The sequence below is a fragment of the Camelina sativa genome, chromosome 14 (genome assembly GCF_030686135.1).
Source record: "Camelina sativa cultivar CO46 ecotype springtype chromosome 14, ASM3068613v1".
NCBI lineage: Eukaryota > Viridiplantae > Streptophyta > Magnoliopsida > Brassicales > Brassicaceae > Camelina > Camelina sativa.
The window spans coordinates 18,998,950-19,017,609 of NC_141893.1; the positions used below are offsets into that span (position 1 = coordinate 18,998,950).

Here is an 18,660-nt window from a genome sequence, read left to right on the forward strand (position 1 = left end):
AATGGATTGAGCTTTAGAAGAATGCTAAAGGTAAGAACACTTAGACACATACAAGAACAAAACCTTGTCTACCCAAAAGTAACCAAAGTGTTTGATCCTACCATTCTAAACCCAAATGATCCTAGTTCTACCCTTTGTCTTCTTTTCTTCTCAAATACCCTTTTCTCTTTTGTTTTTAAGCCTTAGGAGAGGTTTCTTATTTGAATCAACTATTGGAGTGAGGATTTCTTTCTTATTGCTATGGTTCCCTTTTTCTTTTCATTTCTTAAGACATAAAAGCTTTTTGCTAGACTCTTCCTTTCTTTCTTTCTTCTCTTTGATTAGAACTATCTTTAACAATCTCATACTTCCCATTATTTCACTAGAGTTTACATTTTCTTAAACACATTCCCCTCCTAAAGACTATAACCTTTTATTTCTTTCTTTCTCTTTTCTTTTTCTTTTTCAAAACAACCAAGTCCCAAACCCAACAATTAAACCACCTAGTCCTATCTAGTTTGAAAATTGCAAACTAGAACTACAGAAGGCAATATTCTTGTCAGCTTAAACCTAACACTTTCTACCAAGCTCAATCCCAAAAAGGCCTTACACACACAAGAATAAACGTGGCTTGAAAGAAGGGTTAGTTAAGGGTACTGGAAACTGATCTTAATGATTAAATCAGCTACTTGGATCAACAAGAGTGGTAAAAAGGAGAAAGATGATCAAAATATCTATATGGTATCCATGAGTTTAAAGCAATTCACAAATTGATAATTAAAAGTGAATATTATGTTCTTATAAATAGGAAATGGTATCAAATCAAAACATGCTTCAATTTAGACCAAATGCAATGCAGGAATTCAAGATTTGGTTCAACCTTATGCTTCTAACCACTCAACTAGCATCAAAGTACTATTAACTTGTGCATTGATCCTAGTTTAGTGAATTTAAACAAGATAACAAGGCCAAACTCATCATAGATCCCTAATGCAGATGTGAAACAGTCCTAAATGAAACATGCTAAACAAGTTGCTAATATGCAATGCAAGCTACATGAACACTCTGTTTTTGTAAAGATTTTTGCAAAAAAAATTCAAATTTTTAGGTTTTTTCTATGCCTTAGATGAAATGCAAGTACTAACATGATTATGCTAAAAATTTGAAATAAGAAAACATAACACACATCAAATACTATCTCAAACCCTCCCCCAAACTTAAATTACACAGTCTCTTGTGTAAGATAAATTTGTAAGTGGATTCAAGACTTAAAACAAAACAAAACTAGAGATGCAATGGTATTTATAATGAAAAAGTGATGTTATTACCTCATGGATTGTGGAAGAAGCTGTCCACATCCTCATTCATGCTTTCATAGGTGTAATGGGAGTCTTGTGGTTGACTTGGAGGTGGGGAAGGAGGCAACTCGACTATGGCCATCGATTGGTACTCGGTCGAGTGGGGTGGTCGAGTTGGTTGCCGAATCTTCTTTTCTTCTTTTGTTTAGACTCCCTTGCTTCCCTGATCATGAAAACACCAAAAAAAAGATCAAAATACCAAAACCCTAAACAATATGTACATAGATACCTTAGGGGCTTCCTCCCTAGTGAGCTTGTTTAAAGTCACTAAGCTTGACTTCTTCTAGTTCTTCAAGCTTGAGGAGCATCCTTGAGAAACATTGTGTTCTTTGCATGTTTCTCCTTTCCTCCCCAGTACTTCTTCACTCTTTGACCATTGACTGTGAACTCACTACCATCTTTGTTGAGAAGTGTGACAGCTCCAAATGGTAGAACCTCTTTTATTTCAAAAGTACCTCCCCACCTACTTTTCAACTTCCCAGGAAATAACTTGAGCTTTGAGTTGAACAGCAAGGCTTGGTCTCCAGCTTGTTGATCCTTAATGAGGATTTTCTTATCATGGAAGGCTTTTGTTCTTTCTTTGTAGATTTTGGAGCTCTCATAGGCTTCTAATCTGATCTCTTCAAGTTCATGCAGATCAAGGCTTCTTTTAGCTTGAGCTGTCTCTAAATCCAAGTTCAGAAGCTTGATTGCCCATAAAGCATTGTACTCTACTTCCACTGGGAGATGGCAAGACTTCCCATAGACAAGTTGGAATGTAGTTCTTCCTATTGGTGTCTTGAAAGCTGTTCTATAAGCCTAAAGTGTTTCATCAAGTTTGTTAGACCAATCTTTTCTTGTTGCTCACACTATCCTTGATAGAATGACTTTGATTTGCTTATTTGAGACTTCAACTTGCCCACTTGTTTGAGGATGATAAGTTGTTGACAACTTGTGTTTAACTCCATATTTCCTTAGCATTCCTTCAAAGATCTTGTTGATGAAGTGTGTCCCTCCATCACTAATCACAACTCTTGGAATTCCATATATTGGGAAGATTATGGTCTTGAAAAGCTTTATAACCACTTTGTGATCATTAGTAGGGCTGGCAATAGCTTCTACCCACTTGGAGACATAGTCCATTGCTAATAATATGTAGACATTCCCATTTGAAGGAGGATTAAAAGGTCCCATGAAATCAATTCCCCACACATCAAATATCTCAACCTCAAGTATTGGATTTTGGGGCATCTCATTCCTTCTTGTGATATTTCCCATTCTTTTGCAAGCATCACACTTTGTGATGAACTTGTGAGTATCCTTGAATAATGTAGGCCACCATAAACAACCTTGTAAGATTTTTTGGACTGTCTTGAAAGTTGCAAAATGGCCTCCATAAGCAGAACCATAACAATGTTCCAACACTCCTTTAACTTCATTCTCTGCTATACACCTCCTAAACAGTCCATCTGTTCCCTTTTTGTATAAGTAAGGTTCATCCCAATAGTAACCATTGATGTCCTTGAGCAATTTCTTCTTCTTGTAAGGTTCCATGTCTGTTGGGATCTCTCCACACACCTTGTAATTAACTATATCAGCATACCATGGCAATTCTTCACTGTCAAGTGCCATCCATTCCTCCATTTGGTTCTGCTCGACCGAGTGGCCAAACACACTCGATCGAGTGTCTGCTCGAGTAGTCGATCGAGTGGCTTCGAGTTGCATCAGCTTCTCCTCAGGCATTGAATCATCAATTGATATTTCCTCCTCTATCCTCATCCTGGATAAATGATCAGCAACTCCATTCTCTATACCTTTCTTATCAACAATTTTCATGTCTAACTCTTGGAGAAATAGAATCCATCTTAACAACCTTGGTTTGGTGTCTTTCTTTGAGTAGATGTGCCTTAAAGCAGCATGATCAGTGTACACAATAACTTTAGAACCCACTAGGTAGCTTCTGAATTTTTCAAAGGCAAACACAACTGCAAGAAGCTCTTTCTCTGTTGTTGAATATCTTCCTTGAGTTTCATCCAAAGTTCTACTTGCATAGTGAATAACATGCAGCCTCTTATCCCTTCTCTGTCCTAGAACTGCTCCTACTGCAAAGTCAGATGCATCACACATTATCTCAAATGGGAGATCCCAATTTGGAGCTTGGACTATTGGGGCTGATATCAAGGCAGCCTTGATCTCTTTGAAAGCCTTTAAACAGTCTTCATCAAAGTTGAATTCAGTCTCCTTACAAAGCAACCTTGTCAAAGACCTAGCAATCTTTGAGAAGTCTTTGATAAATCTTCTGTAGAACCCAGCATGACCAAGAAATCTTCTTATATCCTTGACTGTCTTTGGTGGTTGAAGCTGAACCATGACTTCAATCTTTGCTTTATCAACCTCAATTCCCTTTTCTGAAATCTTGTGACCAAGAACTATCCCTTCTTCTACCATGAAATGACATTTCTCCCAATTTGGAACTAGATTTGTCTCTTCACATCTTTTTAAAACCCTGCATAAATTAGCGAGACAAGAAGAGAAAGAGTCTCCATAAACAGAGAAGTTATCCATAAAAACCTCAACCACATCCTCAACAAGATCAGAAAAAAATGACATCATGCACCTTTGAAAGGTAGCTGGAGCATTACATAGTCCAAATAACATTCTTCTATATGCAAAAGTGCCATATGGACATGTGAAAGTTGTCTTTTCTTGATCATTAGGATGAATTGGTATTTGGAAAAATCTAAAATACCCATCCAAGAAACAGTAATGGGTGTGATTGGCTAATCTTTCTAACATTTGATCAATAAATGGAAGGGGAAAATGATCTTTTCTAGAAGCAGAATTAAGCTTTCTATAATCAATACACATTCTATGTCCTGTTATGGTTCTAGTGGGAATTAACTCATCATGATCATTCTTTATTAAAGTAATTCCTCCTTTTTCAGGGACACAATGCACTGGTGAAACCCAAGTACTATCAGAGATAGGATAGATTACACCAGCCCCAAGCAACTTAAGAATCTCCTTTTTTACTACTTCCTTAAGGTTTGGGTTAAGCCTTCTTTGAGGTTCAATGCTAGAATAAGATTCATTTTCAACGTGAATTATATGCATGCAGAGACTAGGTGAAATTCCTTTAATATCATCCAAAGAATAACCAATAGTCTTTCTAAATTTCCTTAGCTCAACAACAAGTAAATCAAGTTCTTCACTTCTCAAGTTTGCATTCACTATCACTGGATAAGTAGAGTTCTTACCTAGAAAAACGTACCTTAGCCCAGCTGGAAGAGGTTTAAGTTCTACATTTGGTGCTTTTAGCTCAGACCAGTCATCTGTGGGAGATTCGACAGGGCACTCGGTCGAGTGAGTGCTCGAGTTGGTGGTCGAGTGGGTAGTCGAACTCTTTGTATCTGTTACTTGAACTGACCAGACTTCATCTCTTAATGCTGGTAGCCTCTCAAAAACCTCTAGATGGTCCGATTTCCTACTGGAGTCCAATATCTCTTCATAAGCCTTGGTTTCCTTGTGGATGAACCCTTCTTCTCCACTTTTAGTCAAAACAGTTCTAAGATGATCTTGTTCTGCTAGCTCTTCCATCAATTCTCCTGCTAATTTGTCTAATTCTTCAACCCAAAAGACTTGTCCTCCAATTGTTGGTTTCTTCATAGCCTCTACAATGTCAAATATTATTTTGAGGTCCTCTCCCAAGTTGAGATCAATCTTCCTTTTTCTCACATCAATTATTGCTTCTGCTGTGTCTAGGAAAGGTCTTCCCAAAATCAAAGGATCCTTTGGTTCTTCATCCATTTCCAAGACTACAAAGTCTATTGGGACTTCCACTGCTCCAACTCTAACCGGTAGATCCTCCAAAACACCATGTGGTAATCTTACTGATCTATCAGCTAAGATCAGAGATATGTTGCATGGCTTATACCTTGTAAACTCTAGGTGCTTAGCAACTGATAGAGGCATTAGGCTTACTGAGGCTCCCAAATCACAAAGACATCTGTTGAAGGTTAAAGGGCCTATAAAGCAAGGTAGAGTGAAGGAACCATGATCTCTTAACTTTTGAGGGTTCACTTGTTTTTGGATTATGGCACTACACTCATGACTAAGGATAACCATCCCTTGAACTTACTTAATCCTTTCCATCACATCATCTTTCAAGAATTTCTGGTAAGGAGGGATCATAGCAAAAACATCTATTAGAGGCATCCTTAGCTCATTTTCTCTAACTTGTTTATCAAACAATGCTTTGTATTTTTCAACCATTTGCTTCTTGAATCTTCCTGGGAAGGGTAGTGGAGGTTTGTAAGGAGGAGGAATGAACCGAACTTATTTTTCCTTGGTAACAACTAGCTTACTCTTCTCCTGAGTAACAGCTCGATCAGCTGCTCGATCACCCACACGATCGTGTGTGTGCTCGAGTGGTAGGTCGAGTTCAATCATTTCTTCATTCTGAATCTCCTCTTGATGAAAACCCTCCCCATCTTTGCTTTCACGGTACTCAGTGTCTGGTTGTGCACCTAGTCGTGTTGGTAAGACTCGTCCACTTTGGAGGTTGATAGCATTAACAAACTCTATAGATTCTAGTCTGCCCTTGTTTTGGTCATACTTTGGAGAAGAATCTAGTCTGCTCTCCATGGTCATTAACTTGGAATCCAATATATCAAACTTGGCATTGAGTTCATTGTAAATATTTTCCATTCTCTTAGTCATCTCAACAAATCTGCTAGCGGCCTCAATTTTCCCATTTGCTTGTCCAATCAACAATTGTTGCATCATAGGTCTTAAGTCTTGTTCTTGGTCTTCGTTAGTCTGAAACCCTGGTTGGGGACACAATTGAGGCTGAAACCCTTGATGTTGTTGTTTGGGTGCATAGTTTTTTTGCTGTTGGGGTTGTTGAGGTGGGTAGACTTGATCTTGAGGATTTGCTACATTGGTGCTTCTATAGGAAATGTTGTTGTTCTTGAACTGATTGCATCCTTTGAACCCTCCTTGATTCTGCATGTAACAAATCTCAGCAAATTCATTCTCCCCATCTTGAACTGGAGCCTGTTCTTCAGCAAGGAAATGAATGTTCTTTTGTTGTCTTAGTAGAATCTTGTTTAACTTCTCATGAACAACCTTCAAGTCCTTCTTGTACTTCCCATCTTGATCATTGGAGACAAACCTTACTGTTCTGTCATAGTCTTCATTGTAGTTCCCATCAGATTGTGCTAGGTTCTCTACTAGCTCCCATCCTTCTTCCACATTCTTTCTGAGGAAATTTCCATTGGAGGTTGTGTCCAAAAGCATTCTTATCTTGGGAAGGACTCCTCTATATAAGGTGTTGAGCAGAGACTCATTGCTGAATCGATGGTGTGGACACTGAGTTTGGAAGCTCTTGAATCTCTCCCATGCCTCACAAAAGCTTTCATTGTTTCTTTGTGCAAAGCGAGAGATTTCATTCCTCAATCTAGCAGTCCTTGCATTGGAGAAAAACTTAGCTAAGAAGGCCTTTTTGCAGCCATCCCAGGTTTTGATAGCTCATGTTGGTAAGGTCTTCTCCCACAAGTGTGCTTTATCTCCAAGGGAAAAAGGGAACAGTCTTAGCTTGAAGCCATCCTCACTTACACCATTGATTCTGGTGAGGCTACCAATTCTGTCAAACTCATCAAGATGATCTAGGGGGTCTTCCATTGGCAAACCATGGAACTTATTTGCTTGAAACATAGAGATCAATCCACTTTTGATCTCATAATTATTATTAGCAACTGTTGGAGGCACAATACCAGCTCCTTGGTTATGTGTGTTTGGTGCATCTCCAGCACCAATGTTTCTTGGTCAAGAAGCTTAAGATCTACCCTTACCCTCTCAGTATAAGAATAGCATAGAGCATATCTAACCCAGAAGACATATTAAGCAATCAATCTTGACCAATCCAAACAACCATAACCTTTATCCACCCTAATCCTTCCTCAAAATCCTAAGCCACTACTCACAATCACAAAACATGATGAACAAAGTCATAAACCCAGAAATCAATGAAACTTGCATTATTAGATAGATGAGATGAAGATCTACAATATTGAAGAAGAAATCAAATTCAAATTTTCAATACTTAGAAAGTTATGAAACCAACAAGTATCAAATATTTCTTTGTTTTTCTACAAAAGTGGCTGGAGAATCTAAGCAAAAAAGTAAACAATTCCCAAAAGGGTAAATACTAGGTCTAGAATTGTACTCTAAAAAGTCTCTCCCTTGGTGGTTGCAGGGTACAAGGCCTTTTATAGGAAAAGGAAGGAAAGCCCTAAAAATGCTAAAAGACAAAATAGGTGGGCGGCTTAGTCAACTCGACGAGGTGCTCGGTCGAGCGTTGGTCGAGTGGCCTCTTCTTCTGCTTCTCCCATCCGGTCGAGTCCATCTCCGCACACGGTCGAGTGTCTGGTCGAGTGGGTGGTCGAGTGGACTTCCGGACCTTGATTCTTCAGCTCCAAATCCCTTGTTTTCTTCTCTTGACAGCTCCAAATCCCTTGTTTTCTTCTCTTGACAGCTCCAATCTTCTTCAGCATCACTTTCATGCTCATTAGAATCCAAAATCACCTGTTTATGCAAGAAACTATGCAAATGCAATGCAAATCTACTCTAATGCATAAACAGTTCTAAAACTACACATTAATGGACAAATGAGATAGAAAAGCATGCAAAAGATGTGAATATGCTAAGGGAAAACATGGTAAAATATATGAACATCAGCATGCGGCGTTGTGCTGGTCCGGACTAGACCGTACCATTTCCACTTGTCCGATTACATATAAGAAAATATCTTGATTTATTACTTAAGTAAAATGTTTACAAATCAACAATACTCAAGCAAAACAGTTGGAGTCATTCGAATAAAACAGCATGTAAAAGAAACATCAGATTTGCAACACAACACGAAAACATCCTATCCGGTTTCTTAAGTCCAACTCTACCCACTTAATTCCCCTGCAAGAAAAACAATTGTGGAGAAGAGTGAGTAGTAATCTTAGTTGGGCAACCCTCTAACATGCTACCATCCCGCTAACATGCTATCTTATCCCATCAAACTATCCCAAACAACCAAACAATCAAAGCACGCAATGCGGAAGCATAAACAAGCAGGCAATCAATCAAACAACCACAATCAAGTCTAGGAACAATCAAGACACAACTCGTCTAGACCTTGACACTAACTTGGCATCCACGCCACCTCACCCGCAACACATCCAGGATAGTTAATGATAGCGGTGCATCAAGTTAAACTTGACTACCCTAGACTTCTCACAGTCATGCATCCACGCCATGACTTATTCAACCAAACTACGTCCTAGGGATGTACCATCAACCTAGGGTACCACCAAGAACCTAGGGAAACAACACTCCTAGGAAACCTCCGCAACAACCTAGGGCCCTTTGATCCTCTATTCTGTCCCAAACACCCATTCCGCATTGATACCACAAAGGCAATCAACCAGACTCACCCATTTCCTCTGTGTTGTAGCTCCATGTAAACAACCGGGTATTAAAGCTGCATCGTTATGCAGCGGTTCGGGCTAGTAGCTAGCTAGACACCGAATTGTCCTGCCATGAGATTCCTCTCGATTAGCTCAGCGGACTTCCACACACTTGTTGGGGACAAAGATCGACATCTAGCTAAGAACCGAGATGTTTAACTCGCGGACTAGCTAGGACAAGTACTTAACTCTAAGGCTAGCACACAAAGAATTAATCACAAAACTCAACATACAACCAAGCAAGAAAACCAGCTATACAAGCAAGCAATCAAGCAAGAATGTCACAACACCACACACAACAACTTAAGCAGCAAGAAACATCATGCAACTTAAGAAAAATATAAACATGCATGCAACCCTAATCATGCACCCATCCCCAAATACTTATCCCCCATGGATAGTATTCTTACTAAATAATTTTTGTTTTAAAAACCTTAACTTAAGTTATGCATGCAAGCATTTTCTCCACATTTATACCCATGCATGCGGCTCTTTCCTCCCTGGAAATTTTTGCATGTCTTATAAAAATATTTCTCCAATGAACTGATATCTCATGAAGTCCATGAGAATAATTTATCAATTTTTGGGCACACATGCGGCTCTTTCCACCTTTGGAGATTCTCGCATGGTCTCACCAAAAATAACCCAATATGTAGACTAATTTTTATATCAAGTTCATGAGGTAATTCTCAAAATTTTGGGGCACACATGCGGCTCTTTCCACCCTTGGAGATTCTTGCATGGCCTCTCTAAAAAATCACCCTTCTCATGAACTGATCTTCCCATCAAGTCTACATGGTTCTAACCTCTTCAAAAATTCATGCAAAATTAAATAAATAATTTTTAATATGCATGACACCTCCAAAAACGCCAAACTTAAGCAAGAAAAATTCTTACTAATTTTCTATCGATCCCCATGATCGAGAAAACCCCCAAATCGAACATGCAAGGCATTTCACACTTGCAGTTGATTTTAAAAAATAATGCACTTCTTCCCCAAGAAGGCTAAAACCCGTTAAATCCCCTTTTGACTACATGTAATCTTCTAGATCTACATGCAACAAGGAACAAATGCAACACACAAGGGCCGATGCAAGAGCTAGAGAGCTAATGCACCTCCCATAAGCAAGATCCACAACTCACCTTAGCTTGAAAACCTTTGGCCGATTGGGCTTCACCACAACACGCCGATCTGTCAGGACTTCCCCTTGATCTAGCTTCTACCTCTAGCGAGAACTCCTCTTCTCCCTCTTCTTTGCTCACAATCTCTTGATCTTCTTCTTCAAGAGTTTGAGAGGCAATTTTGGTAGAGTTTGGGAGTAATGAGAGGTTTTGGTCGAAAATGAGAGCAAATGAGGGCTATTTATAAGCTCATTCACGCGACTTCATGGGATAGCAGGTGGCAAAAATCAAGTGACAAAAGTCTTATTTTCTGCATGCAGGCGACATGTGTAGGCGAAGGAAGAGTTCCCACGCGCGTGTGCATCTCAGTCGCTGGCGAGACTCCACCAGATTGCGACACGTGGCCTCCTGAGTGAAGACAGACTCTTCCGCTTCCTCCTTGTCCTGACCACGTCCTTCTTGCGTCCCAAATACCCCGCACTTGTCCGCAGCACATGGTTCCTTGTCTCTGTCCGGCCCACTCGTACCTCACGTACGGTGCCCTTGTTCATGTCTGGTCCGCTTCTCTCTTTTCGACTTGTACGTCCCACACGTACTTGACATGTACCGTGTCCGTCCCATTCACGGTCCCACGGTACATTGGCCGATTAGCTCGTACATGGCCATTATATTTTTATGGACCGCTTTACGTCTTTTTCACCATTTTCTCCACGGCCATTACTTTCTATACCCTTCCTTTGATCTTTTCACCAACGTTCTCGATCATCCCTCGTCCAGTTTTCCGGATGTCATGACGGCTCTTGTCCGTATTCGGTCTTGGACCGTTCCGCGACTTGGTAACTTCTTTCTCAAGTTTCTTGGGTCGTTCATTGAGATTTGCTTTCCTCCATATTTTCGAGGTATCTCCATGTCCTTCGGACACGTTTCCATCATCCGGTCCGTACTTATAGTTATGGGTCACTACAGGGAGTATATTTTTGCCTCCATTAATTTCCTTCTTCTAAGTGAAAATTCTTGTTTCCATCTATTTATATTCTCATACTCTTAGTCATAACGTGTTTACGTATCCCATAAATTGGAAAGAATACTAAAAGGTCAGGATTCCAATCATTAAACCCATAAAAATCAACAAACAAATGCTAGTACTAGTATTACCGGTAGACTTCGGATAAAATTAACAAACAGATGCTAAAAAATTAGCTACTTGATCCCATAAGAGAGCACTTGATCTGAATTACTGAGATTTGAACCTTTGCTAGAAGAGCCTAGTCCAACACTTAATAGGACTGCTGCCACGATCAATTTGATTGCTTATGCCTACAATATGTCAATGGAGATGATGAATTAAACACATTTGACTTTTAAAATACAAACCGCACAATGTCTGAATATGATCGAGCTATTATGAATTCATCACTACCTCCTTAAAACACTAAAGCTATCAGAACAAAACAAGTAGCCATCTTGAAAAGCCTTTTCTCATCTTTTGAAAATAAGGAAACAAGAAAAGACAAATCCATCACTACTATTGAGGAGATTTACAGAAGCTTTGGGAAGCAACCAAGCGAAAATGTTATTCAGGTAATCACATAACATGTCTCTAACATAAAAGTGTATACAAAGCTCCACATTGGGTCACAAAAGCATGACCACAAGAACAGAGAAAAAGAAGGTTATTTGTGAGACAAATGCCATTTAAGAAAAAAAAACCCAAATCAAATCTGAGAAACCAATTAACTAATTTTACAAACCTAGTGACTTAGATAGAGCTATGTCAGGTTGAAGCATCGCTTTTAGGATTGTGTGGTTTATCATTAGAAGGAGAAAAATTCTTAGCCATCTTGGCTCGTTACTCCATATATTAAATAGAAGAGGAAGTAGTAGTAGAAGAAGAAAAAGAGGAAGATGGAGAAAAAGAAGAAGAATTGGAAGTGGTTGAATAAAACAAAGAACTGAGATCAACAGAGGATTGGAGTCCGCTATCGGTGGAGTACACAGCAGCCGCTCCGATCGAATCCTTCACCGTCGTAATCAGGCCGACGTAGTTGACGGTACTTTTCCATCTTGTTTTTTCATACTCATTGTTTTTAGATTTAGATTGTAAAAAAGAAAAATAATTATGTAATAAAAATAAAATGGTAAATTTATGTTCTTTGAGAGGTTAAACTTGTCAACTTACAACGTTTCTTAATCTACTTAAAAATCTCCAAGACGTCCAGAGGGAGTATATCTTAAGAGTAAAGTAACCCTTATTTTCATTATAGTTATATTAATATTAATTGGGCCAATCCTTAATGGGCTGGGCTTTAGAAAAATTACAAAGGTCCAACAGTTACAAAAGAAGCAAATCGGCAATCAACTCCATCGCCGAAAAAGGAGATCGGACCCTGCTGACAGACCTATGGTCCATACCTAGGACAGAAGCTCGACCAGTATCACCAGTGGTTGCAAGACCAACGGCTTTGCGGCAGATCCACCAAATAGAAACCAGTGACAAAAGCAACCAAGAACCGCCACAGTTTCTTCACCAGTGAACCGCTTGACCTGCTACGGATCTTCCGACAAGGTCAAGCTTCCGATCCTAGGTTCTATGAAGTGAGGTCCCGTTCTTAGGAACCTCTTTACTTAGATGTAACACCCCTCTTCTTGCTCTAGTGACCACCGCTTGCTTCAGGGAAAGAAACTCTTCATATCTGGTCCGGTGGAAGCAAGAATCATGGCGGTTTATAAAGGATGATCGCTCAAACCATCCTCCATAACCCGGAATCCACGAGAGTCCAAGAATATGCCAACCTTCCCGGTTAACCACCGCGACTAAGCAACAACACCCTCTAGTCTTCCACCGACTTTCGCCGAAAACCGCAGCTACGATTTGATGGATGAGCCTCGAGAACGCTCCACCGCGTCCAAACGAGACTTGATCAAAAGCTTCTCGACCAACAAACCTGTCGCCACAGTCGCATCAAATGGGAGACTTACCACACCTCTGTTTCCGGAGAAGAGAACTCCCCATTGCTGCCTTCCCTTTGCAGATCCAAAGCCCGTATTTAAGAACTGCAAATCCTCACCTGACAAGCAACACCACAACCTTACCGCAAAGCACAGTCACAGCTGGAGTGAGAGATGAATAGATCTGGTGAAGAAACACCAAACCCAACCACTGATGCTCAAACGAAGATAAGCCCCATGCCCTTCACTGCTCACTGGAGCCACCGAAACCTCTGGAGAAAAATCAACCCACGAAGTCGCCATCCCAGATCTGCCAGATCTAAACATGGATTCGACGCCGTCCTCCAACATCTCCACCAGAACCTTCACTAGCAGCCACCACTCGACGAACCTTCGTTTCACGCGCCGACAAATACCACCAGAACCACCACCATCGAGAGAAACCAGACCTACGACGAAGGACAGCTTCGCAGGGAGAGCGAGCGCTGACAAGAGGAAAAAAAACTAAAAACCTAAAAAAGAGACATGCGCTCTCTCCGGAGCCGAAGAGGCAACCCGAGAGGCAAAGGAAGAAGATCTGCAAAAACTTTTGGTTTTAGAGAGAAGGAGGAGAGAAAGAGGAGAGGCAAAAATTCTGTTGCTAGAGAAAAAATCTTTTTATCTAATATTGTTTTTCCCCTTCTTAAATATTTGTTTAAATATAATATAAATTTATAAAAATTTAAGTTAATTGTATAGAGAAACAGTGATTATGATTTTATATAAAAATTATATGGACACTATATATATTATGACAAGAAAAAGAAAAAGAAGAAAAATAAATCCTACATTTATAAACTTATAATAGCTTAAAGAGTTAAAATTATCTTCAAAGAAGAATTAATCTCAAGCTACCAAATAGATTTTACACCTGATTGAAGAAGAAAGTTCGAGACCGGTCACTAGGCGTGTGACTGGTGTGAAGTTGTCCTTAGGAGCGGTCACAGCTCACGTGGTCGGATTAAAGTATTCAGTATTCACCATAAATTAGTCATGGCCTCCTAAAGCCTTTGTCCTCCACTTAACATAAAATAAAAAATACAAATTTAGCCCTAAAAATTGTAATTGATCCCGAAACCTACAAATACAAGTGTAAACCTAGGTTTTTGATATGTTTTCTTGCGCTCCAAAAAAAGAGACCTGTACACCTAAAGGAGAACTCTAAAGAGATGACCAGAAAAGCAGCCACAACAAAGTCCTCTTTCACTCACCCTCGAAGCTCTTGAAGATCACCCACGACAAAATATATGTAATAATACTTTGAATAAAAATATATCACATAGAATTAAATGATGAGGTATTTGTTTAGACTAGAACTCCCTCCGGGTTTCTAGTTCTCGTCAAATGCCAGGAATGTTGATTTTGGGTCCCCTTCTAAGAGGCATGTCACTAGCGGTCCGGGGGGAAGGGTCAATGAGCTCGGCGTCGAGGCGGCTCAGTTTAGGACCTTTTAGCTCAAAAAGTGAATGGAGAGCTTTAGGCCGAAGTGAGCAAGGGAGAGAAGTCTGGGACTATGCGGAGAGATTCTCGGACAAGGAGAGGATTCGATCAACTCGAATATGCATCGATCGAAATGGAAAATTTTATGGAGAGCACACTAAATATGGAGTTCTCTCCGGACGTTTGACCGAAAAGATAAATGCATTTTGGTGACATAAGTGGTTAAATCAATTCTTTTAAACCTTTCCACAAACCAAGATATCACAAGTCATGAGAGAATTTCTTAGTTAAGCGTGTTTATGCTGGAGTAATTAGAGGATGTGTGATATTCCAGAAAGTGATTGTCAGAACTGTGTGAGTGAGTACAAAACACAGAAAAATATCATGTGGAGATTTATAAGATCAGTAAACAAGTATTTAAAGCCTCTCCTCTGACTTCGCTCCGGCCTTCATAATTCGGTGCTGAATTTTGGATCCGGGGAACTGAATCTGAGAGATTCTCGTCCCTCCCGGACGTGTTTAATATGGCCGGGATCTTGAATAAATTGCGGAATCTAGATGCATATCCTAAGATCAATGAGGATTTTTACAGCCGTACGTTATCCGGCGGCGTAATCACTCTCCTCTCCTCCGTCGTTATGTTCCTTCTCTTCTTCTCCGAGCTCCGTACGTCTGAGACCTCTTAAGATTTCGCTTTCCGATTTCTGTATATATGATTTGCTATTTGCATGATGTATGTATTGAATATTGATTTTGGTTGTTTAGGTTTATATCTTCATACCGTCACTGAGACGAAGCTTATAGTGGATACTTCAAGGGGAGAGACGTTACTAATTAACGTAATGTGATTTTTGACTTGTCCTGTGTTTTTTGTTCTTCTAGTGTCTAGGAGATCTCTCTCATAAGTTTCATTGATGATGCAGTTTGATATTACTTTTCCTGCTCTAGCATGTTCGATTCTTAGTGTTGATGCTATGGATATTAGTGGAGAGCTTCATCTTGACGTGGTATGTTTGAAATTCTTATTTGTATTAGTTCAATGACTCTTAGTTTTTATGCTTTGAAACATGTTGTAAGGTTGTCAATTGTGTGAATTGGCAGAAACATGACATTATAAAGAGAAGGTTAGATTCTAATGGCAACACTATTGAGGCAAGACAGGACGGAATAGGCGCTACTAAGGTTTGTTCTCTGTCTTTCTGGACTGGATAATGTGTGATTTCGTAAATGGAAGACTGAAACTGTTTTGGTATACTTTTCATTATATTCTCTGGGATTTTTATAGTCATCACACTAGGATAGAGTTGCAGGAAAATGGCAATTTGACTATATAAAGGCAAGAACTGAAAGTGGTTTGTTTTTTGGCCCTTGTAAAGTCTCATACTTTCTTGTGCTTGTGCAGATTGAAAAACCACTGCAGAAACATGGTGGCAGGCTGGAACATAACGAGACTTACTGTGGTTCTTGCTATGGGGCTGAAGCGGTAATTGTGTTATCTTTCTCTATCTTTTTGCTTAGTGCATTTGGATCATGGTTTCTCCAGTCCATATTAGGATTACCCTTGATTGTTTAGTGCTAGAATGGGTTAAACAGAAAAGAGATGTCATTGTGTATCTTGTTTTTTACTTTATCATGTCAGCAGGATAGGTGATGGTGCTTTTTCAGTCTGGCTTTCTTCAATCTGTTTGGTTTATTTGACCTATGTTGTTTATCCTAACAGGAAGAGCATGACTGCTGCAATACATGTGAAGATGTTCGTGAAGCATACAGAAAGAAAGGTTGGGGAGTTACAAATCCAGATTTGATTGACCAGGTTAGTTTCTGAGAAATATGTTCCTCACCTTTCGAATTCTTGGCATCTGTGTTTCATTGTGATAGTAGCAAGAGCTTAGTTTCATTTTTTCTTTCTTTGTTTTGTGATTTCGTCTTTTTCCTCTTTTCTGTTAGAGTCTTAAAGCCTTGTGGGCGGTTTGTTTATTTGATAATCGATATGCACTTGTCAGGCTCTAAACTGATATATGCATCCAACTGTTTTTATCTCCCGACTGTAAGCTGAAACACGTTTCACGTGTCTGTTTGTGTTTCAGTGTAAACGAGAAGGTTTTCTACAAAGAGTAAAGGATGAAGAAGGGGAAGGGTGCAATATCTATGGGTTCTTGGAGGTAAATAAGGTGGCTGGGAACTTCCACTTTGCTCCTGGGAAAAGCTTTCATCAGTCGGGCGTGCACGTTCATGATCTTCTTGCTTTTCAAAAAGACAGTTTCAACGTAAGAAAGGACTTATCCTATCAGTGTCATTTCATTCGCTATGCTTATAATCCTATGTAATTCAATATGTTACGTCTCCCTGCAGATAAGTCACAAGATCAATAGACTGACTTATGGGGACTACTTTCCTGGCGTCGTTAACCCTCTTGACAAGTAAGAACCATTCTGGTCCATTCCATTCACGCTCTACTTATTTTGTCATGCTCTCTAACGTACATAAAATTGCAGAGTCCAGTGGAGTCAAGACACACCTAATGCTATGTACCAATACTTTATCAAGGTTTGTTCCCAAGATAAGCATGATATGCTAGTTACATTTATCATTAAATTTCCGTGTTTACTCCATTCTGTTTCGTCTGCTTTTATTAGGTTGTACCAACAGTATACACAAATATCAGAGGACACACAATTCGATCAAATCAGGTGAAGCGAGGCTTTTAATTGTTTGACCTTATGCTCTATTTATTTTGATTATCGTATGATCTGAACTTGAGGTAAAATGTGCAGTTCTCGGTGACTGAACATGTAAAGAGCTCAGAAGCAGGTCAACTGCAATCTTTGCCAGGTGTTTTCTTCTTCTATGATCTATCACCAATCAAGGTGGGTGTGTTGTGTTCCAACTCCAATTCTGTAAAGCGAAAAAGTATGTATATTCATAATCCTCCTAATAGAAATGTGGTGTTTCGGCAGGTAACATTTACAGAGGAACATATATCGTTCTTGCACTTCTTGACGAATGTTTGTGCCATAGTCGGAGGTATGATTAGTCCATAACATAAGTTGTTGGTTGAATCAAAATCTGAAACGAAACATGTAAAAATGCACAGGTGTTTTCACGGTATCTGGGATAATAGACGCGTTTATATACCATGGTCAAAAAGCTATCAAGAAGAAGATGGAAATCGGTAAATTTAGCTGATCTTTTTACATTTTAGTTGAGAGCTTTTGTTTTTGGGGTTTGGTCTCTCTCTTTTTTCGTTTTGCGGACGATACGATTCCATACATACCCCTCAACCGCGTCAAATGTAATATGATATCATTTATTTAATTCTTTTTGTCAAACTGATGACTATGCCCATAAATATATATTGGTATACGTTACGCTCTTTAAATGAAAACTGAAGGGATAAGTCTCTAGGCCTGGGTTGTATCAATCCAGCTGTTTGACAGCCCCATGCGTGCGTTACAATTATCGTCTTTTGACTTTTTGTCTTTTGAAGGTATTATGGGTTTCAATCTAAAGTTAAGTCCTCGAGTCAGTCTTTGTATTTAGTGTATGGATTCAATGAATGGAGAAAAAAAAGAAAGCAAAACAGTCTCCACATAATAAACGCTGCTAGTATCAGATATCATTTTTCTAGTATTGATGCGAATGCTTTCATTGCAATTCATGATTTATTTCAATTGGTAGAAGTGTACATTGTTTCTTCCTTTGGTCTTGGCTTGGGGTTTCTCAATTTGGATACTATCTTACCATCTGAGTCTTTCCTCTCCATTGAAAATTTGAAAGTATATTTGCTCGTTAAAAAATAAAAACTAACTTTTTTTCAATTCAACCATTTTTGGAAAAATAATATTACTAGTCTATATACAAGTGGATAAATCATGAAGTTTTCTTTTAAAAGTCTATTCTAAAGGAAAAAGCATGGGAATGTAATGGATGTAGGCTTGACTTTATATTTTGGTACATCATTTTGATACCACCTAAAGTTTCACTAAGAAGGGTCCTTTTCTTCCACTCTTGTGTTCCTCTTTTGACTTCTTCGAAATTTGACTAAAATTAACAATATTAAGCTAGAAATGTAGCAATTTAAATTTCAAAATTTCACTCTATATGGTTCTCCATTAGTCTAGTTTACTTTTTAATCATTTTTAAGCTGAGCACAATGGTCCTACTGCAGAACGGAACTTAAGGATCATGATATGTTACCAACTTGCAATATGTATTCGTAAAACCTTTCTCACTTTTCTAAGTACTCCCTAAACGGTATATGTGTATATCTTTAT

General features: G+C 39.2%; 2 protein-coding genes and 1 non-coding gene across 5 annotated transcripts; 2 read left to right on the forward strand and 1 right to left on the reverse strand.

Moving 5' to 3' along the window:
- Nucleotides 1–1,628: 1,628 nt before the first annotated feature.
- On the reverse strand, nt 1,629–5,531 carry LOC147928413 (uncharacterized). The gene is made up of 5 exons (XM_087486130.1): nt 5,455–5,531; nt 4,219–4,863; nt 3,362–3,822; nt 2,895–3,319; nt 1,629–2,135 (listed from the first exon to the last, which is right to left on the reverse strand). The coding sequence occupies exons 1-5, from the start codon at nt 5,529–5,531 to the stop codon at nt 1,629–1,631; spliced, it is 2,115 nt and encodes a 704-aa protein (XP_087342256.1).
- A 1,138-nt stretch (nt 5,532–6,669) lies between these two features.
- LOC147928414 (small nucleolar RNA R71) lies at nt 6,670–6,776 on the forward strand. The gene has a single exon (XR_015581079.1). It is a non-coding gene; the product is annotated as a small nucleolar RNA R71 (small nucleolar RNA).
- Nucleotides 6,777–14,710: 7,934 nt separating this feature from the next.
- Nucleotides 14,711–17,765, forward strand: LOC104742078 (uncharacterized). 3 transcript variants are annotated; one of them, XM_010463040.3, is made up of 13 exons: nt 14,711–15,052; nt 15,152–15,225; nt 15,310–15,393; nt 15,488–15,568; nt 15,789–15,869; nt 16,107–16,199; nt 16,474–16,653; nt 16,739–16,806; nt 16,882–16,933; nt 17,023–17,076; nt 17,161–17,253; nt 17,344–17,410; nt 17,481–17,765. In XM_010463040.3, the coding sequence occupies exons 1-13, from the start codon at nt 14,911–14,913 to the stop codon at nt 17,570–17,572; spliced, it is 1,161 nt and encodes a 386-aa protein (XP_010461342.2). In that variant the 5' UTR covers nt 14,711–14,910; the 3' UTR covers nt 17,573–17,765. The 3 variants fall into 3 exon arrangements, with proteins under 3 accessions (XP_010461342.2, XP_010461343.2, XP_010461344.2); XM_010463041.3 differs by having other exon boundaries at nt 14,796–15,052; nt 17,161–17,218; XM_010463042.3 differs by lacking the exon at nt 17,344–17,410 and having other exon boundaries at nt 14,796–15,052.
- The last annotated feature ends 895 nt before the right edge of the window (nt 17,766–18,660 follow it).